We start from the raw sequence: 24,786 nt of genomic DNA on the forward strand, positions 1-24,786 counted from the left end.
TGATAGATAACAGATGGACAGATGGATGGATGAATGGATGGATGGATAATGGACGGATAGATAGATAAATAGACATACGATAGATGACAGATGAATGGATGGATGGATAGGTAGATAAATAAAAGAGGGATGGATGGATGGATGGATGGATAGATAGACAGAAGTTCACTCAAATGGAAAGTTACTGAGAAGACCCCAAAATACATTACATTGGAACTGTCAGTAGACATACGGCTGTCTTGTTCCAGGGAGAGCAAAACTGAAACCACCAGAGGGAAGCTGCAGGCAAACACACTTGGTCACCACATAAGAGAACTTTCTGACAATCCAGCGTTCAGAGGTGGAAGGAGGGGGTGGCCTGGGGACGGACCAAGTTCTTCCCGGGGGACACCGACGCTCCTCTGCAGAGGGTTCTCGGCAAAAGCAGTCGTGGTCCCTACCACCTGAAGGCCCAGGCTTCTCCCAGCTCTAGGTACCAATGACTTTCCATCTCCAAAGTTTTGAGAATAGATTCCTTCAAAACTTAAGGGACCCCGGCCCATCAGAGATACGGAGTTTAGAAGGCATCACGGCTTTGCGGGACCCCGGCAATGGTGACCATCTCTAACGTTTTAGCCCTGGCTGGGAAGACAGCAGCCAGGGCATAGTGAGACGGTGCATGGGTGGAAGGTAACGGGGGAGGAGTGATCCACACTGGGGTCACTGACACTGGAAATCAAGATCAAGAAGAAGGAAAATTTCAGCATTTGGTCTTCAGCTGAAACCAAACAGACGTTTAGAGAACTGAGAGGAGCTTCAGGTAAGTCGTACGTAGTTCAAGTTGCAGCGACTGAGAGGGGAACCTCAAAGTATCTCAGATCCGTATCATTAACGGCCCTCGAGGAAGACACGGGAGCTGAGAAGCTTGCTCGTGGCTGGTCCGGTGGCAGCGCGTTCCACGTCTCGTGCCCCGCGAAAGCCTGGGGATGTAAGCACAGGATCTCGCCTCTCATGAGGCCCTGGCCCAGGACCGGAAGCAGTCTCTCTCCCTGCTCCCTCTCCGTCCTACTCCTTTACCTTCCGCTCCTACGGCTGGGATTGCTCACCTCTTCACAGCAATCTTGAGAGACGACATCCCAGCATCCATCCCAGAGCTCTTTTTGCAAAGCCCAACTGGACCTCAGCCTCCTCTGTCTGAGCGAGCAGTTCCCGAGGGCTCCATCTGCCATGCCCCACCCCCCCCATCCAGGGGTCGGAGCCATGTGCCGAGAAGGTGGAGCGGACAGGGGCTGCAGGAGGCCGGTCGTGGGCTGCCCACCTCAGAGGACATCTTCAGGGACAGGCGGCCGTCCGGTCAAATGAGGTGTCCTTAGAGGGCAGTGTCCCATTTCCAAGTGTGTGGTTACAGATCGGTGCTGCTTTGCTCCCAAAAGAAACGGACCTCTCCCGGCTCCGTGGTGCCAACAGGCTGCTCTGAAAGGCCACGCGCACGGCGTGTTCCTGGGCTGTCCACAGCCCGACCGGCGCGTACTAACTACACGGCCAGAGCCACACCAGCAGCTACAGAGGAAAAGGGCTGTCCACGGAAGGACAGCCGCAGCTGGCTCTCCAGCCTGGGGCAAGGCAGCCCAGCTCCAAGCCAGTTCCGCCATCCTGGGCCCTTGGCCGGGACTCAGCTTCTCGGGATCTGCTTCCATGGCCAAGTGGGGAGGACACAACCGTTGTGACAATAGCCTTCCTTCAGTGTCAGTGTCCTCTTCCTCCTCCTTGCCCTTCCTGGGAAGAAGGCTTCCACATGCACGGACCTCTCACCTGTGCCCTGGGTGACCGTCTGATCCACAGCCCATTCCTTGCAGACGTCACACAGATGGGGGAAGGAGCCACCAGGTCCGAGAACATCACTCTGTGCCCACGGGGCCTCCTTCATGTCAGACCCGTGCAGGGTGCCCGGCCATGAGTCAACCAAGGCCAGCTGGCCGGAGGAAGGCCAAACGGCGGGGGCGGACATGGGTGAGGACAGAGGAGTGATAACAGAGTGGTGAGATTCAGCCATTTTTAACCTTGGGTGGCTTGAATCAACACTGCACCTCTCATCACAAGAACACTGGGGGAGCACAGCATACTTTTCCCCCGGCAGGTAGGGGCCCCTCCATGGGTTGTGAACCCAATTTAGTGGATCACCATTGCTTCTGGGAAGAGAAGGAGAAAGAAAGGAGGGGAGGGGAAGGGAGGGGAAGGGGAGGATCGGGTAGGTCAAAGCTCACACGTATGGCCAAAGTACGTATGATTCTGTGAAGCTTTGGGTAGGTGGTCCTGGAAGGGGATGTAAACTGTATTTCTGACCACGGGTGCAGTGAAGCTATTTGAAAGCAGAAGTGGACGTACTGACCTTGGCATGAGCCGGCCAAGCACACACAGAGCCACCCTTCCCCTTGCTCCAACCACGGCCTCCGAGCCACACAAGAGTCGGGGCCGGCTTGTTCGGGGTCTGCATCCCTCCTCCCCAGCCGGCCTCCTGCGTGAATGTGGACGCCCGTGTCTGGAAGGCGAGAAGGGGACACATCTCTGATTTCCTTGGCCGGACACGGCCATCGCTGTGGGGCCTGCACCTCCCCAAGCACTTCCGGTGCTCCCGGGACCCACACGTCCCAGCCCGGGGAGATTTTCCGGACTATTTGGGGGATTAAGGGAGCGAGCACGCACACGGCCTCGGCACACATACACGACCGCTGGAAGGACACCCAGGAAAACCTTGAGCTTTGGAGGTCTGCCCGCCTGTGCAGAGGGTCCAGAGAACCGGTGCTCAGCAACTCGGAGGTCAGTCCCGGCTCAGGACTTCCGAGCTCCACGCTGGGAGACCTACTCGGGGCCTCTCTCTGGCTGGCAATCTGGCAATAATTATCAAAATGTATATATACGTGGAACTCCCTTTCAAGAAATTAATCTCAAGGGATACCCTCCGGTGTCGTCGGTGCTGAACAAAGGTGCATCCTGTGGTATCTATGCTAGAGCTGAGACAGAAGGGCCCAAGGACCACCCGAGGGAGACAGTGTGAGTGCCGGACAGCGCATCCTGGGGACAAGGCTCTGGTGCCAGCCTGAGGTGGCCCCACACATGCTGACAGGAGGGCATCTCCAGAGATACTGTAAGTAAAAACAGTGAGATGCTGAACAGTGTATATAATGTGATCCTGTTTGTATTTTTTGAAGTTTGTTTATTTTGAGAGAAAAGGAGCGCGAGCAGGGGGGTGGGGGGTGGGGACAGAGAATCCAAGGGGAGCTCTGTGCTGACAGTAGGGAGCGCTTCGCGGGGCTCAAAGTCACGACCCGTGAGATCATGACCTGAGCCGAAGTCGGACGCTTAACTGACTGAGCCACCCACACATGCTTCTGTATAAGCAGAAGCGTGAACGTATACTCAGAGCACCTGTGGTTGCCGGGAAGGTATCTGGATTTAATAAGCTGGGGGCTGGAATATGCCATTCACACCGTACTGTCTGCATTTTTCAAGGTGGAAAACAAGCACGTGAGATAACAGCGCTAAGCACGCTCTCTGATTTCGCTTGCTGTACATTTGTACAAACAAGACCACTGAAGCTTAACGCGAGACGCAGGAAGAAAAACCGGTCCAGATCGATACCGCGTGGCCCGCCTTCTCTATGTGGGGAGGCCGCGATGCTCTGTGCGAAGAGCCTGGCTGCACGCTGTGCACGGTGAGTAAACGGTTATTAATAACAGTAATGACGGCCTCCATTTGCTCCTGCAACACCGCTGGCTTCACCGTGGGGCAGGATATACGCTGAAGACGGGCCTTCTTCGGCTTTCCACTCCCATCTCGAACTTAAAGAGGTCAGAAGACAGTTTACATAAAAGGCCCATCTCCTGTTCTGCTCTCTGCCGGGGCCCCAGCTGCTTCCTTTGATTAAATCCGCCGACAGCCGTGTTAGCATCCCTTTGGGACACTAAACGCTCCCGTCTGCACACACTCGCAAATTCATAAATGCCTCGGCACACACGGGATGCCCACAGGCTACAATACGTGCACAGGTCCCCGAATGTGGGGCCCCGCCCAGTTAACAGAAGGGTCCTGCAGTGTCGCCTGGGGTAGCACACAGAGAGGGCGGGAAGGGAGGACGGGGCGGAAAAGACCAGTCTCTCCTTCACCCTGAGCGCATCTCACACTCGGCGCCTCCCTAGGAGGGCAGCTGAGACGGTCTGGACGGAGCTCAGGGCCTTCTCCAGAGGAAGGGGGGCAGGGGTGGGGCTGGTGGGCAGCAGACCCTGCAGGGACCCAGCCTGGAGAAGGGAGAACACAAGGAGGTGGAAGAGGTGACGGCAGATGTTGGGGAGAAGCGGGGAACGCGTGGGGCAGTGGACTCTGAAGAGGCCGAAGGCTGTCCCCGCGCTCCCCAGGCCCCCGCTTCCCCTCCCCCGCCCCCTCCAGCTGCAGGAAGCTTTAGAACCACGGGGCACCCAAGGCTGTTGCAGCTCAGGGACCCGGGGCTCCTCCACCTGGCCTTGGAGGACCAGAGCCAGCACTGGCCGCGGCGGCCTCTGGAGCCACTAAGAAGGACCACACGGGCAGGGACGACGGTGAAGCCGGGTCAGAGGCGTGACAAGGACCTGGGGCAAGGCACTGCCGAGGCCACTCAGCTCCCTGGCGAAAGGAGAAGTGGGTCACAGGCTCCACCTGCTCTTGATCTCTGGCGTTCAGATTATCCCCCGGCGCCCGGGATGAGCCTGGGGAGGGCCCTGCGTCCTGCCCCTTCTCCTTCCACACGCTGTCCCCGCGGCGGGACCACACGTAGCTTTGTACCTGCGGCTCGTAATACAAAAGACACCACGTGTGCGCCAAGTAAACTAAACTTGAAACACTCCTAGCGCTGCATCTGGGATCTAAATTTACTTCCACGAAATTTAAGGTTTTGGCCTGAAGTTACCCCTACAAGTAAGCTTCTGCGGGAAAGAATCGACGTCAGCACCTGCTACCTGGAAATCTAGGTCTCGTGTCCTGAATGTGCGAGAAGGGGCCCTGTAGGTCACCTGACAGCTCCCTTTCCCAGTCCCCTCCCTCCTGGCCTGCCTCTGCCCTACAGGCCGTAAAAGCTAAGATCTAGATCCCCTCGCCACCCTCGCGATTCGGGGTGCCCAAGAGACACCATCCTGGCCAACGAGACGCGGTACAAGCCCCTCAAGGAGACAGTTCCTCCAGAATGAAATGGCAAGGCCTCCGCAGTCGCGGTCTTTCTGTCACCCTTTGCCCATTCCTCTTCTATGTTCTCCCTGCCTGGAATGCAGTCGCTGTGCCCGGAGGGAGAGCAGCCATCTTGTGATGTGAAGGCAAGACCATTTGCTACAAGTGGCATTGACAAAGGCGTATCGCTGTGGAGCCTGGTTAATGCTTGGGAGGGGCTGTAGCTGCTCTGGGCAGACAACTTCAAATCACTTGCCACGGGAGAAAGAAATCTAAGCCCCATCTTTTTTCACAATTGTTAGCTGAACCTTCCCTAATTTGCTGCCTACACACCTGTAAGAGTGATAGAGGCTAATAATGATGGCAACCAAATAAAACTGTAACAAAATGAAGCAATGAAATTATACACGCACACGCGTACGTAATTATTTTCAATGTATACTGCAATTATCAAATGAGATAAGTTATACGACATTGTAAGTTTTAAAGCATTATTGGTGCCATTATTCTACCTAAGATTGCTCATCCGCTAAAAGCCTTTGAAACTTGAAAAGAAAGTGGACAAAGTGAATGCCTCTGGGTCCTAGTGAGAAATCCCAGCCCAGGCGAGACACCATTCCCCAACAAAAATGGAAGGGTGGGGAAGCCCTCCCGAAAGAGAGATTCTCACAATCCAGCTTCTCTCGCACACGAGTCCCTTCGTTTACCGGGCAGTAAAAGGCCTCGCAGACTGTAACTCGGCCACAGAACCCGACGACCGGACTGCAGGAGTCGGAGCAGAACACGGGTCAGGGCTGCGGGAGGAAACGAAGCCCCAGAGCCCACAAAGTCCCAGCAGCGGCGGGACACGGGAGGGACGGCCCCACCTATCTGCTGCTTAGCGGATTTCTGATTCTGCACCAGACGATGCTATAAATAAAGCCAGGAATAAATATTCCGTCAGCACATCCCTTGTTTCCTCAGCCTGTGTGTGTTCAGCTGCAGAGCGAGGCTGGCCTCCCTTCCCACCCTCATTATCCTAACGGCAGCCACCCCCCCACCAAAAATGGCAAAGAAGTCAGCTCTTGTGCCCCCCATTGGTCTGTGCCCACCTCGAGGAGCAGTCTGTCTCCCTTCTGCCCAGACTGCGTGTCTAGGCTGGAAAAGCTCCAAGAAGATAACAAAGGACCTGAGTCTTGTCTTCTCCAAGCAGGCTGTGGTTGCCCGCGGTGGAGAGGCCATGGGACCACCCTCTTCCTCCTCCTCCCCCCCCCCCCCCTCCCCCTCCTCCAGCCAGTGTAAAGCACCCCACTGTGTGGATGAGCTGGGTTTGATGGGCAAAATAATCAGACAGTGGCTCTGGGAACCGAGACTAGCAATCAGACTAAGTAAAATTTAACAGAGAAATCGTAAAAGTGCATGACTCTTTATTGACTGATCATTATCGGTCGGTTGGTCTGTAGATGGATAAGCTGTCGTGTCCCAAGCACAGAGTACACGGGTGTGTCCCAGCCAGCTTAACTGCTGCCAACAAAGCACCACAGGTGGACGGCTTCAACCTCTGGCATCCGCTCCTCACGGCTCTGGAGGCTAGAGGTCGGCAATGGGGCTGCCGAGGTCGGGTCCTGGTGCATTGTAGACGGCCCCCTGTCCCTGCCATGTCCCCACGTGGACTTTCAAGCCCGCCAGCGTCCTTCCTCTTCTTCCTCTGGTGCCATCGATGCTATTTGATTAGGACCCCACACTACGACCTCACTTAACCGTACTTAACATCCTCGGAGGTCCCACCTCTAAATACAGCCACACTGGTGGTTAGCACATGTGAATTTGGAGGGGGTGGGGACTCTATGGACGTGTGTACGTACATGCATGCGTGTGTCTGTATACACATGGTGCTCGTGATGCATCACACAGTGTAGAAACGCGGGCGGGCACACACGTATTTGCACGTCTATCGTTAGACCGACGGGAACTCACGGTTATTATTTTGGCCACCTCTGTGACTTAGGGGCCACCATCTGCACCGAATTGCAGAGCTGGGCCTGGAACACCCCCGGTGGGGTTCCTTGAGGTCCCTGCTCCCTGCGTGGCTCTTCCAGAGCCAGGACAGGCGGTGCCTTCCGCGTGGCATGGATCGGGGACCACGGACCACGACCGGCACCCGCAGCCCTGCCCACGCCCCTCCTGAACAACCGTCCGAGCGCATTCCCCTCCGTGCCAGCAGCGAGAGTGGCACCGGCTGGCCTGGGGGGGGGGTTCCGGGTGCACGAGGCAATCGGAGTTCCTGCAAACAGAAGGCATTACTGGCTGCACAGGCCGGCAGGCACGTCCCCACCGCGTCTTTTCACTCCTCCCTGGGAGCCCCGGCCAAGTCCCGCCCACTGTCCCCAGCACCTCTCCTGCAGCACACTGGTCCCCTCACCGGTGGCCTCTGAGCACAGACCCCCTGGGGGGTACAAGACCCCAGGAACACACCTTCTGTCCCAGGTTCACTAACCCTCTCAGCGGGAACGAGAGAGGCCTCGCGAATGTGGTCCGAGGGTGAAAGGAGACAGGACAGTCAGTGATTGATCGCCATCAGCCATCCCTGCCACCACGCAGGCTTGGAGGGGCAACAGCTTCGTTTTCTCCGTGGGGTCAGTGAACACGTGCTCTCACGCTCCCAAAGTCGGCGGCAGCCAGATCCCGTCCGCAGTGTGTGTCTGGAGGACAGCCCTCTGCCTCAATGCCTGGCACCGTGGGGAGGCCTGATGTGGGGCGGGCAGGGCCACCGGGGTGCCCACACACCCAGGCCTCCACAAGGCTCCCGGTGGGATGGGGCAGGGTTCCCAAGAATGCCTCCAAGTGGTTCATCTCGGACACCCCGAACCAAACAGACTTCACCTCCTTTGGAGGAATCATTTTTAAGTCCAAGTTCAGCTCCTGAGTCCATGTGGTGAAAACCAACCCTCCAGTGCAAAGACCAGAAGGACAGGGCCGGCCCCGTCCCTCCTTCTCCAGCCCCACAGCACAGGCCGTCGTCAGCCGGCCCCCGACGAGGCTCGTTCCCGCCCCACTGTTACTCAAGGCTGCTACCACGTCAGGTCAGTAACAAAGCCCTCTGCTCCTGAGCACCAGATTAGAGGTCAGGCTTGGGACGGCACTGTGCCACCATTTAGTCCGCTTGTGACCCAGACGGTTCCTATGCAGGTGGCCCTCCCCTCCCGTCACTGGTGGATGAGGCAGGATGCAATCCCGTGCACAGATGGAACTAAAGCCCAAAACGATGGCCGGTGATTTAGAGCTGTCCTCTGCCTGTACTTCCAACGTGGTTTAAGTTTGTTTATTTTCAGAGGGACGGAGAGACTGCAGGCAGGGGAGGGGCAGAGAGCGAGGGAGACAGGGAAACCCGAGCAGGCTCTGCACGGTCAGAGCAGAGCCCGATGCGAGGCTGGATCTCACAAACCCGAGATCATGACCCGAGCCGAAATCAAGAGTCAGACGCTTAACCGACTGGGCCACCCAGGCGCCCTCCAACGCGTCTTACAATTAAATGGACGTGTGCGTCCCGTCTCTCTGTGTTTGCAGCACACTTACCCAAAAATCGGAACCCATTTTAAATGTCTGCTTTGGGAGGCCGTACTCACATAAAGGACCGGTGGGAGCTTGCACGGCACGTGCCACCAGAGAGGATGCGTCCTCCGCTCAGGAGAAGGCCGGCGGGCTCCGCACCCAGATGAGGAAGTGTGGCTTTGGTCACTTCACGCTACCGTTCCTCCCGTGGGCGTGACACAGGGCTCCCCAAGGCTGCCACGGAGGCTGCAGTGCCCTTCCGGAGCCTCTGTCCTCAGGATCCCAAAGCTCCCCCAAGCTGCAGCTGGGCTCCAGTCACTGCCTTTTCACACACTGCCTTCCCTCACACCCCCCACCCCGGCCCCAGCACACCTGCAATAATGCAGTCGTCACTGACGTGTCTGTGTCAATGCACGCGGCCACGTCCGTCTGGATCTGTGTGTACATGCTTCTGTGTGTGTGTCTGTGTGTCTGTGTCTGTCTGGATCCGTGTGCATGTGCCTGTGTGTGTGTGTGTGTGTGTGTCTGGATCCATGTGTATGTGCCTGTATCTGGGTCTCTGTAACTTCCACCACTGTCACCCACAATGCTGCTTCCTCGTCACCAAACCATAATGCCTGTGTCTTCCTTTTTTGCACAACTTAGTATTTGCTTTCAAAACGTAGAAAAAGATGTTACGGAAGAAGGAAAAAGTATCATTCTGTCTCCACGTAGACACACATAGCTTCACCGTCTTCACCAGCCCACAGCTTCAAACTCAATTTGTGGCCCGTGGCCCCAGGTGACAGAGGCTCATCAGGCAGTCACGCAGGCAGCAGCCTGCTTTGAGCGGATCTGGGGGCGCAGACACGGCAGTCCCCCAGCAGCAAAGCCAGGGCACTTGACAGCTGGACCCGCCAAACAGGGCACCGTGTGGGTGAGTGGAGGGCGCCAGAAAGGTGTGTCCCCTTGGACCCTGTGAATGTCACCTTATTTTGAAAGTCTTCACAGGTGCGATTAAGATTCTGGACCTGGATTGTCCAGGTGGGACCTAAGCCCAGCAACAAACATCACTGGGAGAGATGGGGGAGACACGTGGAGAAAACAGAGCCACGTGAACACAGGCACAGATCGGGGCAGCGCTGCCTCAGGAGCACCCGGAGCCACCAGAACCCCGCAGGAGGCAGGAAGGAGCTCCCCCCCCCCCCCCAACCACTGCCGACACCTTGATTTCCGGTCTCTGGAACCAGAAGCTCAACCTCCATTGTTTTAAGCCACCCGGTTTGTGGCGCTCTGTTTCGGCAGCCACACAAAACTCCCAGGGCACAGGCAGACGTTCCGGAGCAGGTCCCTGTGTTCAGTGCTCATCCCACTCCAAGGATTCCTCCTCACGGCCGCTGTCCTGCCCCAGGAGAATCGCCCGAGCTTATGAGGAACCAGGCTCCCGGGACCTGCACATCCTGCGGCTGAAAGGCGCAGCCCTGGGCCATTTCACTGGTGTCCGTGAACCCGCCTCCCTCAGGATGGTACACCCTCTAGGAAACCGGCTGCAGGAAATCACAATGCTGCTCTGTATTTTTTAATGTTTATTTATTTTGAGAGAGAGAGAGCGAGAGAGCATGCAGGTGAACAGGGGAGGGACACGGAGGGAAAGGGAGAGAGAGAATCCCAAGCAGGCCCTGCTCGGTCAGCGCAGAGCCCGACACAGGGCTCAATCTCACAAACACGGAGATCGTGGCCGGAGCCAAAACCAAGAGTCAGACACTTCACGGACTGAGCCCCCAGGCGGCTCCAGAATTCTGCCTGGAGAACAAATTGTATGAATATTACTCACACTTTGGGGGAAGCAATAGTTGACGGTTTACAAGATACACTGTACTACACTATAAAATGTGATAAAAATAACTGCACAGAATACATCATGTAAATACTTAAAGGCTTTATTATGTGCTTACGTCTAATCGAAATCCACGTACGGTTACACTGAACACATTCTTTATGCACCATAACTGAAAATATAAAACACAAAACCAACTCAAAGTATTGCTCAAATAAAAGCAATTTTTCTTTGTTTTAAGGTGTGAAACCATGGTAAAATGGAAAAGAAACAGCACATAAGAAGAAAACCATTAGGTGGATTTTTAAAAACTTAATTTAACTATTATAGCGAATATTCCCGAGACTACTCTGCTGTGGACAATTAAATGCATCGCACTCAAAGACGTGCGATCCCCAGCCATTTGAAAGCTCAGGGACCGAACAGACGCACATCGGGGACAGAGGGGCAGCCGGGGGCGCAGCTCTGCCAGCCCTCCGGGCCCCACCGTCCCCCAGGGCCAAGGACGAGGACAGGGTGGCTGGAGGACGGGCCCGGGAAAGCCGCACTGGTGCCGCGGTCAGTCCCAGCCTGCCTGAAGGTCGCAGCGACTCACACAAGACCAGGAGGGTCTTCAGAAAGCAGGACGGTGAAGTTAGGAAGGGGGGTGGTCCTCCCCTCGGATGCTTCGATATTTAGCCATGTCTTCAGGGAATACTTTAGAAAGTTCTTGAATCAACAGGCTTTTAAATTTCTAAGAAGAAAAACATACAGCATCAAAGGATCTTTGTTGGTGACCCGTCACCCAAGTTGCAGACTACTTACTCCCCACCCCCCAAGCCTCAAACTCAAAAGAACAGAAACTGTGCCTTCCCTTTGCATAAGCGGCCGTCCACACTGCCTGCTCATGACCCGGCTACGAGCAATGCCTAATGAGCTTAGAACTGTGTTAGAGGTACGTTAACAAACTATCTGAGAGAGGAATCCATGAGCACAACATAAATACTTCAACTAGAAAAGCCCCTCCTGTGAGGTGCCAGCCACACACGTGGAAATGACTTTTGCAGACAACACACGTAACGGGAATCCTCACACAATATTTAACTAAGCAATCATTAACTCAAACCACGTCAAACTCGCTGTGTGCAAACAGCTTGATCAAAGCTTTCGGAGCACCTGGAAACCTCTCTACTGCAAATGCTGCGGCTTCTCGATCCTACTTACCCGCCTCACACTTGTCTAATCCAGTCTGAAGAGCGGCGAAGTACCTGCCAGCATCTGAAAGCCTTTCCTGGAGAGTCACACTGAGAGGCAGCTCTACACACACGAGCAGACCGCACACAGGTTCCCAAGGGACACCGCACCTCAACACAACCACCGTCTAAGCTGGAACTCGGGCAAGGTTGAACACACGGTCCGCGCCGCAGACGAAGGCCACGGAACCGCGCCACGAGACCCGCACAGATCTCCGATGATGGAGACGGATGCGCGCTGAAGGTCACAGTCCCCACGCATCACCGCCCGCAGGCATCCCCGCACTGTCCGCGGCGCCGGAGTCGACCAGGGCGAGGCCAAAGCGGGAGCCGAGCGCACACGGCCCACAACCCGTCCGCTCGCTCACAAGGGCACCGGCCACCACGGCCTGATGTCCTGAGGGCGACGCTGAGCTCAAGGGCAACGCACCCCAAACTGACAAAACAGGGAGGAAGCTGCGGGCACCACACAGACCCTCACAGCAGTGCCACGCGCAGGGCAGGCTACCCGGCACCAGGACGGATCACCGGGGGGGACGTTAGGAAGCCCGGTGACCCAGGGCAGCAGGTGACAAAGTCGTCACGGTCATCCAAGCAGGGCCTCTCTGCTCCTTCCCCGCGCTCAGCCACAGAGCCCCGGGCCCCGAGCCCCGAGGTCACCGCGTGGCCATCCCCGCACACACGAGATATCGGCCTGGCACTCGGTGGGCACTGGGCCCCAGCAGGGACACAACGCTTGTCCCCAAGGTGCTGGAGCCCAGGCTGCCATGACGAGATGGGAGAGGAAGGGAAGAGGGGCATCCTCGTCAGGCGCCCCCAGGGAAAGGTTGGTCCCCAAGGCCTGAGGAGGAGACGCAGGCTGAGCCCCGAGGACGGTGGGTGCAGTGGACAGGCCAGAGCTCCAGAGAAGGCCGCGTGAGAGGGAACAGGAGGGAGGGGGACACGAGGCCGGGCAGCCAGGCAGGGCTGAGGAGTGGGTGGAGGCGGGAGCTCGCAGCACGAAGCCAGCACGCACGGGCGACGAGGGGACGGCGCAGCGCGGGAAAGGAAAAACCACGCGCCCCAATATGAACCACCACTCAGTCCATGTAAATTAAAAAAAAAAAAAAAAGCCCCGCATATTTCACGTCCAAGATGCATGGAATTTTCTAGTTCTCATCAAAGCAAAGAACACACAGAGAAGCGCTCTGTGGAGCGCTGAGGACAGGGGCCACAGCACGAACGGGCCTGGAGCCAGGCGCTGGAGACAAGCACTGAACAAGGAGCAGGGAATAAAGGTTTCAGAACCTTCTAAGCCCCGGAACCATCATTCCAGGAAATGGCAGAACAGACGGCATCAAAAAGCAGCAAAGTACAAACCTGCAGTTGGTCTTACGCCAACGGCTGGCCAGCGACAAGCAACCGTCACGAGAATTCGCCTGGGCTCTCCTAAAAGGCAGGCCGCCACCTGCTGCGTCCCGTCCGCCCCGACCAGGCCCTCCACTGCTCTGTGTTACTTACCGCCCGTAACACACAGAGGTCTCAGCTGTGCCACCGTGTGAAATAGTGCACGTTTTACCACGTGTGGAAAGGACCAAGGTCTATCGGCCAAATCTGCTTTGTAAGGATCTCTTCACATTCGGACCTTAGTTTGTGCTCACAAGCGCCTTACCTTCATGGTGTCGATCTTGCCTTTCACCTGTTCATTCCTGGCCAGGGCCCTCTCCAGGCACTCTTTGGTGTAGAGTTGGGGGTTTCGTCCTTGATCTATGTATCTGGAGACAGCAAACACCTCCATTAACGTTCTCCTGGCTGACACCTATTCTCAGTTTTCTCAGGGACAGAAAGGAGCGAGCGTATACAACTTCACACGGCCTTGTTTGGACGAAACAGTGCCCGGGAACCAAGTGAATCAGGATTCTTCCATTTACACAAGTACAGATGATTTGATCTATGACTTCTAATAGCGCGACTGACTCACGCAATCAAGCAATGACCAATTACAACCCAAGCGAGCTTCACATCCTCAGCGTTTGCTCTACTTCAGTTCCCTTGACCCTCAAGATAACCTGTAAGGTCAGGCAGCTCTCGACAAAGAGAGGACCGACGTGAGCCAGGGTCTCAGGCTGGGGAGGGGAGGGGTTCTCGCCAAGATGTGGCCTCCACTCTGGTGGGGGGGGGGGGCACCCCATCAGTCCCCGGGGAATCCCTTTGCAGAGGAGCCTGGGGGCTGCCGGAGCAGCCGGGGAGCTGTGCACGGGGCAGCCCCAGCCCTGCCGGCCCCAAGATTACACACAAACTGTTGTACCACTTTTGGGGGGCGGGGGCCCTGACACACTACTTCCCTAAATACACCCAAGTAACATGAATTTAACAGAGGGATTCTCTCCAATTGTTTCTAAATTGTAGAGCTGTTTTTGAGATTTCTGACACTTGTCCTCAAGATGTCTTCATTCCCCTGCAGACTTCACCAAGCGCACTGGCTGGATGAATATCCACGTTTACCAGCCGTGGGCCACGTGCCCACTTCCGTACCTTACAGACCTTCATACCCTTCAGCTACACTAATTACTCATTACAAAGGAAAAGAAATCACGGCCACGAAATCCAATTCATGCTCCAACAAAAAAAAACTGTCACTTCAGAGATTAAAAAAAAAACAAAAACAAAAACACTGTTCAGTTACTGTTAATGGCATAAAAACTGGCCTTTAATTATGACAGATAAAAAAAATCAATACATCACGTTTTAGAAATTCCATTTTATTGTAATGTTTTTGAAATGATGGAATGAAAGAAGCCAACTTAGGGTTAGTTCTGAACAAAACACATCCAATTCTGAAGAAAAACACCTGACAGGCTCAAGTGTCCGAGACAAGTAACTGTCTCAACAGCAACAGCGTTCGGATGGGGCTCTCTCTCCAGGCCCGAGGGCCAAGTGCGCTCCCGCGGACACATCAACCCCCAGTCCCGGAGAGAGGAGCACGGGTTACAGTTTCTCTCTGCCACAGTCAGTGTGCCTGTCTGGAAGCGTGAGCTAAAAAAGGCCCCTGAGACCCCGGAAACTCCTCCCACATCGTGCATGTGGACCGACAGTTCTCACCTGCTACTTGTTAGAGCTCAGAGGCCATCGCGGTCCCAACGCCCGGGATGAACCTCAACCGTCCCTTCTGCCCACCGGCTGTGGCCGTGGCGGCCCAGGCCACACCGCCTGCTGCCCATACACAATCAGTCCCCATCCCTTTCTCTCACTGGCCCTTCAGAAGGCTGGGGCAGTCACCCGGCATCTGGCCTGACATCCATCCCACACATTCACGGCCAGAACAGCACTAATGAGGACACTTCAGGAAAAGCGAATTAGCCTCCACGTTCCTGCAATTCACAGGCAGGCAGGCAGGCAGGCAGGCAGCCACCATCCGGGAGCCTAAAGCCGTAACACACGCACGCGGAGAACTCGATGGGCTGACAGAACACGCTAAGAACACGCAACACCATGGCCAGGGAGAAAGGACAGGGCCAAGAGCAGTAAGAGTGCAGCCTGTGTGTCCCGTCTATGTGGGCAGCTCCTGAGCCGTGCTGTCACGAGGCCCTGCATCTCTGACCTTTCCGCGACGTTAAAATGGTAACGTTTCCCTTAACTGTCCAAGGAAATCTAGTGACTCAACATTTGTAGTTTTAAGGCCAAGAGGACTGACACGCTCTTGCCATCAATGCTGGCTCCGCCTCCGGAGAGAGACGCTGCCTGCAAGAGACATCGGCTCTGGGCGAGGAAGGACGAGTCCAGAATTTTTCTCTTAACTCTGACACTTAGGAGCCACACAGCCCGACGCAGTTACTTACCAGTTCTCTCACCTGTAAAATCAGTGTGATAAAACCTGAACTAAACAAATCTGTAACTATATTTCCTGGAGGCGTTCTCTGGGCCACGCCTAGGACAGGCACACACAGCTCTCCAGCAGCAAACAGTGAACAGCCTTCCCAATTTCACTTGGTCTGAGAACCTTTATTCCCCCCCCCAGAGCAGATATTTGCCATCTCCTAAAATTAGCACTCCCAGCGCAGCCTGAAAGACACCACACCAAATTACTTCTCACGCTGTTTCTGCCTATAGTTTTTTCTTTTATAACAGCCCGAGTAGAACTTTTTCTCTCTCAAGAAAAAAAGCGATATGGACTTTCGAGAGCCTATGGTGTTTTTCACATATTTAATAAACCTTTACTCACATGTTAACTCTTTTTCAATATGTAGATTTTTTTTTTTTTTGAGTTTTTAATCCCATTAAAACACAGGCTCCCTGAAAGCAAGTAATTTTCGTCTATTTTCTTCACTGGCTTATCCCCAGCACCTATAATGTGCTAAAAGCCAGTAGCTGAAGGAGTCATTATAGCATCATTAAACAAGAATTCTACTCAAATGAAAATCAAGAATACTTACTCAAAAACTTCTAAAGGCACAGTAATGTCATGAAGCTGCTGCCTGCACTTATCAATATCCTGTAAGCCAGTAACGATAAAATTCCTGGGGGAAAAAACAAAAGTGGGCCATGTGGTTAATTCACATGACAGCAGGAACACCACCCAGGCGGCCAACCAGAACTCCACAGGAGACAGAGCTCCTTACCCCAACAAGGCGCATGGCTCTGTTTAGCTACAGAATTCCTAGGAAAGCTCTGGAGTTGGAGAATACCCTCAGGTATCTGACTTTCTTCCTTTTTTCATGTATTTATTTTTGAGAGAGAGAGAATGAGCGTACGCAGGGGAGGGGCAGAAAGGGAGGGGACAGAGGATCTGAAGCAGGCTCTGTGCAGACAGCACAGAGCCAGATGTGAGGCTCGAACTCATGAACAGCGAGATCGTGACCTGAGCTGAAGGCAGACGCTTAACCACTGAGTCACCCAGGCAACCCTTGACTTTCTTTTCTAAAGTAGAAACAGCCAATACGGGGGGACAGAAACCAACCCTTTTGAGAATCTGATGAAAACTATCAATCTTCCCTCAAAAACAATTACCCTGACTTCCACCTGGTTTTGTGTGCAATTTCAGAGAACACATGGGGCAGCGGACTCCCACTTAAGAGCCCATCCTCCGAGTCTGGGGGTAAGAAAACCATCCTTGGCTGGTTCAATCTCAGCCTCCTTTTGGAGGCTTCAGAGATCACCAGGCTAGTCCCCCCGCACTGGGTTTGTAACGCTGGGTTGCAATTATGTTGGATGTCTGTACCCCCTATAAAGCCGAGCCCTTCATCAGGACATTCTGTTCGCGTATTTGCCTCTTGTTCATCCCCGGGCCTAATACCATGGCCAGCACGGAACTGCTGCCAAAAAAGTTCATAAACGGTCTGCAACCTTCCTCACCACCTCCCCCATCCAACTCCTCCACATTCAGATCTCCGCAGCAAGTGGTTTCAGACCCCTCTCCTTCCGGGGCTCAATCCGGTACACTCCCCCGTGAAGTCCGCCTCCCCTCTGGGGACGGGAACAGAACTCCCCAGGAGGGCCCAGGAGAAAAGGAAGGAATCACACGCGCTCGAGGACAGGCTTTGATTATCAGGCCCAGAAACTGCACAGTCGGCCCATGGTGACGTCTCCAAATGGGCCCCCAAGAAAAGGTTGCAGCAAAGCAGAGCGGGAGGGAGGAGGGCCGGCAAGAGGCGGCGGCGAGCCCGCCCCGGGCGCACGGCCTGGAGTGAGACCAGGCCCGGACGACGGCGGAGAAGGGCGGCTCCCGGGCAGGCCCCGGCTCCCCCGCGGCCCGGCTCCCCGGCTCCCCGGCTCCCCGGCTCCCCGGCGCGACTCCCGGCAGACGCCGCCCCGCCAGCCCCGGCAGACGCCCGCGGACTCGGGCCGCCACTCACAGCTTCTGGTTGAGCCCGGCCTGGCTGCTGGGCTGGAAGTCGCTGACGATGATGCCGAGCTGCCGGATGTTCTCCACGAACTTCTCCAGGTGCTCCTCGAGGTGGTCGAACTTCTCCGCCATGGCCCCACAACAAACACCGCCCCGCGCGTGGTCCTGCTCCGCCGCTTCCTGCTTCCGCCCGAGCCCGCCGCCACTTCCGTTTCCTCCAGCGGCAGGAGGCGGGGTCTGAGGGACTACCCGCGCGGCCGGGGGGGGCGGGACCTAGGCTGTGGGCGGGGCGAGCGTTGGGGGCGTGGTCTGGGCCGGGATCGGCGTGCGGGGGCGGAGCTCGAGCGCAGGGAGGGACGGAAGCCAGCTCAGCCCCGCCCCAGCAGCCCCGAGCCGCCCAGGTGAGCGGGATCCTTCCAGCTGAACCGGGTCCCCAGGTGTTGTCAGTCCTCAGACTGCCCTGTTGCTCTGAGGCCCGCCAGGAGCTAGCCCTGGGGACCTGCGACACCTCGTTCTGCCTCCCCCAGCCCTGCGCAAGCTAGCCTCTGAGCCTTCGTTCTCGTCCATCAACTTGGAATATTGAGTGTAGACAGCTGCTTGAGATCAGACTGGTTTAAGACCCCGAGCGCAACAGGCAGTGCTTGGAAACAGTAGCTTATCCCCACGAGGAAAATGACTTTTTTTTTTCTGAATATACAAATTACTCATTGCAAATAATTAAAACAATACAGGAAAAAATGTAATGAAGAAAGAGGGAAAGACACCTGAAATCCTGCACCCTGACATAACCATCTTTAAGATCTCGGATACCACTCACTCCTGCATTTCTTTATTTGCAGAGTCCAGCAGGCACCCCCTCCCACCCCACCCCCCTGCCTGCTCCCCTGGAGGCTGGCCTCCCTCAGCCAGGCTCAGGCCCTCTTGGAGCCACCCAGCCTTGGCCCTGGCACTGAAAGTCAGCTCATGCTGGGCTTTGGACCTGCGACTTTCCCAGTAGCGAACTATCTGCCTTCCCCAAAGGAGTACACGAGCAGCCAGGACAGCTCAGGGTGACTAAAGCCTGGCGTCACAGTTGAGGCCTTCCAGCACTAACTCCTGCCAGTCCCACCAGAGGCCAGTCATCTCCATGCACCATACGGTGCAGCGCCTTCACAAACCCCCACCTAGATGGAAATCCAAAAGCTTCCATGAAAGGCCCAACAAAGGTAGTTTCCCTGCCCCGCCGTTGGAACCCTTGCAGTCAGCGCGGGGCCCCCCTTCCTTCCGCTCCTGTGCAGCTAGCATCCACCTCCTGAAATTCTTCCTTCCAACCACCTCCCACTCAGCGCTTCCTTCCCTAACTCCTGCCACCTACCGAAGGCAGGCCCTCCCCCGCTCCTGCCAGCTCTAATGAAACTGCCCTATCTATGAAGAATAACCCTTCCTGCACGGAGCTTGTGGTAAGCTGCTGCTCACTGATCTTAGGAAATTCCACCTTGATCGCATCACTCTTGTTCTTAAGAAACTTTTCTGCCCATTCTTTTAGGACTAACCGTGGTTAGCTCTGGACCCTTCAGACTACAGTGATTTCCTCCTTTACTAAATATCATCATATGCATCGTCCTCACTCTTCAGTTCCTAGAGTCTCAGGCAAAATGAGGTAGCTCCTTTTCTAGATGTTCTCTCCCAGGTGTGACCAAAAATGGGCACCCAGTGAAGGTAATTGATTTGTCAAACGTACTGAAATCAGGGACTCCAATCGGTGTGCTGTACGAAACTTACATGGGAAGCCTCTGTTCTGCGCTGAGTACACAGAAATATTAGGTAAAATACTTCCCTCCCCATTCAACAACAACTAACCTCAGGGGGATTGTCAGACAAGGCAGAAATTAAATATTTGTCAAAGAAGAAAAAGATGATTGGGGAGAGATCAGGATACGAAGTTAACAGTCCTCCATTTCGTAAGAAAGTGATAGATATTGATGGGAAATTAGAATTTGTTCAGTATTTATTTTAAAAATTTAAGGTTCCCTCTTTAGTAGAATATATAATGTCCAACCTGGTCAGGTGAAAGGGAATTAGGAACACATAATCAATTCAATAGAAGGCAAGAAAAAAATATGCGAAGCAAAGAACAAACATGGAAAAGAAGCTACAATAAGGTGAAAGAATGAAGGACAAATGTGTTGGTGATCAGAATAAATGTAAGCAGATTTAACTATTTAGTTTTAAAACAGACTCTCAAATTGGAAGTGCCATATGTTGCTGATGTTACAGTTGCTGTTTTAATCTAGGTACGCGGTTTTTCAAGGGCACACCTAAAACAAACGCACAGAAAGGTTGAAGTAAAGAGACGGGATACAATAAGATATGCCAGCAACCAAATGAAAGCTGTGAAAGCATATAAAATCAAAAATTCATAAAAGGTAGAAAGATCGTTTTCCTGACAAAGGGAAGAAACCACGAAGATGACGTAATATGAATCTATAAGCAACTAACAAAACAGCTTTATGATATCTAGCACAAAAATTGATAAATAATGAGGTATCATTGAAAATCCATAATCATAACAGGAGATTTGGAATACCTCTATCAGAACATGATAAATGAAGTAGATATATACATAGAGAGAGGATTTGAATAAGAGGGCTAATTAATGGGATCTGTGAGAACAGGGAACCCTGAAAACAAATTGTTTCCAAGCACATGTGGTATATTTATAAAAATGGGACCACTCACTAGACCACAAAGGAAGTTTCAGCAAATTCCAAATTTTATTACATAGACCCGACTTTCTGACTTCAGTGTAATTATAACAGAAATCAATGAAGTTATTTGCTCTTTACACACACACACACACACACACACACACACACACACAACACTTGAAAACCAAAACACCCTCTGAAATAATCTATGGGTGTCCATACATCTGAATTTGCATGGGCAAGACCCACTGGTTGGTTGTCATCCTGGAGATTGCTAATGGCACCTCTTTCATTCACCACCAAAGACGTCTCCATCTGGTTGATACATGCCATGGTAATTCTAGTTAAAGGGGAAAGTGTAAAATATTTGGAACTGAATGACAAGCCTTTCTTATCAAACGTCTGCTTTGGTTCTAAAGCTATACTTTGAGGGGAAATTGCCCAGAAATAATAAGCTATGGGTTCAACTCAAAAAGTAAAAAACAAAACAAAACAAAAAAAAAAAAAAGGAAGAGAGAAATCACGAGCCCAGAAATTATATGGAAAGGAGTGATAAAGACAGGTAATGATGAAAATGAAAACGATTTCATTCGTTTTCTTTCTACTTTCACTAGAAGCCAAAAGATAAGCAGTAAAAAAAAAAAAAAAAAAAGCTTATAGCTGAAAAGATGAATAAAAATCAAATAGACATACTTCCAGCCAGTCCCATCAGGGAGGCCGAGAGACAGAAAATCAACAATATTATACATGAATGAGGGGACATAATTCAGTCACAATGAAACTTATATGTCCCTGTTTCGAAACCTTGGAGGATGTCACAATTTTCTAGGATACTTATGAAAATTGACCTTATTTGACCTGATAGGAAATCAGAATAGATCCTAATCTTTCAATAAGCTGGCCAGTAGACAAAAAAATCTCTTTCAAAGAAATGGAAAGTATCAAGCCCAGACAGCTTTTTACACTAGTTCATCTCTTTTTAATCAAACATGAAGGAAAAATAATTTCCAAGTTACCTGAATGCTCTCCAAGGCTAGAAAAACAAGAAATACATCCCAGCTCATTCTTAAAGGGTTATATAACTTTGATATTAAAAAGCAGACAACAAGGACAGTGGAAAGAAATAAAGGAGAGAAGGAAGGGAGGAAGGAAGGAAAGGGAGGGGAGGGAGGGAGGGAGGAAGGGAGGAAGGAAGGAAGGAAGGAAAGAAGGGAGGAAAGGAAGGGAGGAAGGAAGGAAGGAAGGAAGGAGGAAGGAAGGAAGGAAGGGAGAAAGGAAGAAATATCAGTCAATTCTCCTTCTGAAAATAAATGCAAAAATCCTAAATAAAATAGCAGAAAATTAGTTATTATGTATCACTTATCATTTATTTCTGCATAACAAACCTCCCTAAAACTCAGTGGCTTAAAATACAACCATCCTCTATCTTGCTCTCAAATCTGCGGTGTGGGCTGTGTATGGCATTCACAGCTTGCCTCTGTTCCTTGTCACATCGGCTGGGCTGGCTTACCTGGGACTGAGGGATCTCACGCACATGGCCACCACGTTGGTAGTGGATGTGAGCTGAGAGCTTAGCCGACGGCAAGCCAGAGACCACAGCTCACCTCCGTGCTTCTCTGTGGGCTTTGGAGCTTCCTCACATCATGCCAGTGGGTTCCAGGAGCACACAGCTCAGGAGAAGCGGGCAGAACCTTTTATGACCTAGCCTCAGAAGTCCCACTATGCCACCTCCACCACAGCTGTGGCATAGCTAGATTCCCAGGGAAGGATCGTGAAGGCAATCCATCAGTGGAAGAGGCAAGAAATCATACTGTTGGAAGAGCAGGTAAAGTAGGAGATATTACTGAAGCCCATTCTTGGAAAATACAACCTGTCCCACCTCACAGTGAAAACAAAGAATGATCTATTGGGCCTCTTCTAGGACTGCAGGAAAGGTTCACCACCATAACATCTATTATACAACTAAGTCCATTGAAGACTGAAGGAGAAACACATGTCAGGTAGATTTTTTAAAAAAATAGACATTTGAAAAAATCCAACCAGATTTATGATCTAAAACAACAACAACAACAACAAAAACAAGCACAAAAACACCTCTGGGAAACCGGAGAACGAAAGAAACTTTCTAAACCTAAGAAAGGACTGTCTTGAAAAACTTCCTGAAGGCATCGGACATAGCCAGGAAATTTCAGGAACATTTCCATCAGAGTTATGGACACAGCCAGGGTGTCCAAGGTCGCCCCAACTATTAAGCGTCGCCCTGGAGTTGGGCCACTGCACGGCAACCATGGACATAGCCTTGCTGTCATTTGTGGCCTCCCTATCATCAGCCTCTGTTTTTAATGTGGAAGGCTTCTGGAATCTGCATGCTATTCGTAAGCAGGGGCCATGCTGATCTTCTCTGAATCGTTCCAGTTTTAGCCTATGTGCTGCCGAAGCGATCGCTGTCTGCCTCTTCTGACACTGAACTTCCGTGTGGCCCCTGAATTGTCCTTAACACTCCTGGGTGTTTCATGCCTCGGCGTCCCAGCTGTATTTAAGCATTCTACACTTACACATCCCCCAGTGTCCCAAACATAGGCAAACTAACTCTGTAAATGATTTTTGATCATCCGAAGGCCGAGGGAAAAGGAGACCAAGAAATCGGCATAATGAAACCAAACGCCTGTTTTCCTGTTATGGCTGTGACCCCTCAGGAAGCTGCCCTCTCCTGTTGGGTAGACCTGGACCTCAACTTGCTTTCCAAATAATTAAGAGAAATCTGTGCTTCTGTGGTTTTAACTTCTGGCCCCTCCGCCACACCCCTGTCCTGTATTTGCGCTGTTCTTTTATCCAGTGCTTCCTGAGTGCTTTCTGCTGTCTGCTGAATTTTGCATCGATAGCCCCCCATGGGGCCAGCTTCTAAGAGCAGCTTTGTCCTGAGGCGGGGTTCCTGTTCTGCTCTGCTATTCTGGTGCTTCCTAATTAAGGTGCCCCGAGTTTGTGATCATGCTACCCTTTGTATTAGTTCCCTAGCCCTGCTGTAACAAAATATCATAGACAGGGGGCTTAGACAAGAAAAATGTATTGTCTCACAGTTCTGGAGTCTATAGGAGCAAGATCAAGGTGTTGCAAGGGCTGGGTCCTGAGGCTGTGGGAAGAATGTGTTCCATGCCTCTCTCCTGGTTTCTGGCGGTGGTGGCCGGTAATCTTTGGATTCCGTGGCTTGTCGAAGCACCACCCTAATCTCTGCTTTCATGTTTACACAACACTTGCCCTGTGCGTCTGTGTTCAAATTTCCCCTTTTATAAGGACACCAGTCAGATCAGGTTAGGGCCCACCCAAATGACCTTATTTTAACTCGATTACATCTGGAAGAACCCTAATTCCAAATAAAGTCACATTCGGAGGTACTGGGTGTTAGGTATCTTTGGGCGAGGGGGAAGAAATTCACCCCTAACACCTTCCTCTTTTGTTCAGGAACAGTAGCCCTCGCTTTCTGTGTTGTGACCACAGGGTGGTTAACTCAGGGCCAGATCGCGATGAGTACGACCCGACACTTTTGTGATCCGTGATTAGTCTGCCAATTACCAATTTCATCCCCATAGACTTTTCTCCTTCCCCTCTCCTCCTGTTTGCATGGGCTAGAGTGAGAGCGAGAATGGAAGGTTGTGGGGTGCCCTGGTTAAGCCGGTTAAGCCTCTGACTCTTGATTTCAGCTCAGGTCATGACCTCACAGTTTGCGAGTTCGAGGCTCTCATTGGGGTCTGTGCTGACAGTGCAGAGTCTGCTTGAGATTCTCTCTCTCTCTTTCTCTCTGCCCCTCCCCTGTTCTCTCTCAAAATAAATAAATAAACTTAAAAAAAAAAGAAATGGAAGGTTGTAAACTCAGACTTTTAAAACCATCCCAAATGGAACCATTGAGGTCCATTAAATACAAGAGAGTTAAAAAGTACTTCTAGGGGCACCTGGGTGGCTCAGTCGGTTGAGTGTCTCACTCTGGATTTTGGCTCAGGTCATGATCTCAGGGTCATGGGATGGAGCCCCTTTGGGGGCTCTGCACTGAGCACAAAGTCTGCTTAAGGTTCTCATTCTCTCTCTCTCTCTCTCTCCCTTTGCCCCCTCCCCCATTCATGCATGCATGCTCTCTCTCTCTCTAAAATAAAATAAAATAAAATAAAATAAAATAAAATAAAATAAAAGTTCTTCTGGATCACTTAATCCAAAATTACTGTTCTGTTGACTACTCTTCTCTGCTGGAAGCCAAAGCATCTCCAACCCATGAAACCCAGCACCAAAATTTTCCCTTGTCTCCTTAAACAACTAAACAGTGGCTGCTTTTTTACTTAGCATCCTGAGTGCTGTTGATTTGTGGTAAGAAATGTTTTGAAATGGAAGCACCCCAGGCTCCAGATGTAAATGGAATTAAGTCAGAAAATCCCAGCAAGTCAGAGGATGTACCTGTTAGGACGCTGCCTGCAGAAACCCACAGAGTGCTGCTGTCCGTACACTTGGCCATTTGTTTTCCCTCTGAAGCTGACTTGGTCT

The 24,786-nt window shown here is 52.5% G+C and overlaps 1 protein-coding gene and 1 non-coding gene across 4 annotated transcripts in view; both read right to left on the minus strand.

The window, feature by feature from the left end:
- Positions 1–17,765, minus strand: part of MED10 (mediator complex subunit 10) — a 22,760-nt gene extending 4,995 nt beyond the window's left edge. Inside the window, exons 1-4 of one of the 3 annotated variants that reach the window (XM_040493628.1) lie at positions 17,583–17,765; positions 16,164–16,247; positions 13,403–13,505; positions 811–959 (exon numbers count right to left, since the gene is read on the minus strand). In XM_040493628.1, the coding sequence (XP_040349562.1) occupies positions 816–959; positions 13,403–13,505; positions 16,164–16,247; positions 17,583–17,704 (453 nt within the window). In that variant the 5' untranslated portion in view covers positions 17,705–17,765 and the 3' untranslated portion in view covers positions 811–815. Of the gene's footprint in view, positions 1–810; positions 960–10,606; positions 11,253–13,402; positions 13,506–16,163; positions 16,248–17,582 lie in introns of those variants that run through there. The other 2 variants (XM_040493638.1, XM_040493645.1) reach the window with 2 other exon arrangements.
- Positions 17,766–22,597: 4,832 nt separating this feature from the next.
- LOC121016872 (U6 spliceosomal RNA) lies at positions 22,598–22,704 on the minus strand. The gene has a single exon (XR_005784504.1). It is a non-coding gene; the product is annotated as a U6 spliceosomal RNA (small nuclear RNA).
- Between the last annotated feature and the right edge of the window lie 2,082 nt (positions 22,705–24,786).

Source organism: Herpailurus yagouaroundi, unplaced genomic scaffold, assembly GCF_014898765.1.
Source record: "Herpailurus yagouaroundi ecotype Mexico unplaced genomic scaffold, PumYag 29, whole genome shotgun sequence".
NCBI classification, from domain to species: Eukaryota; Metazoa; Chordata; class Mammalia; order Carnivora; family Felidae; genus Herpailurus; species Herpailurus yagouaroundi.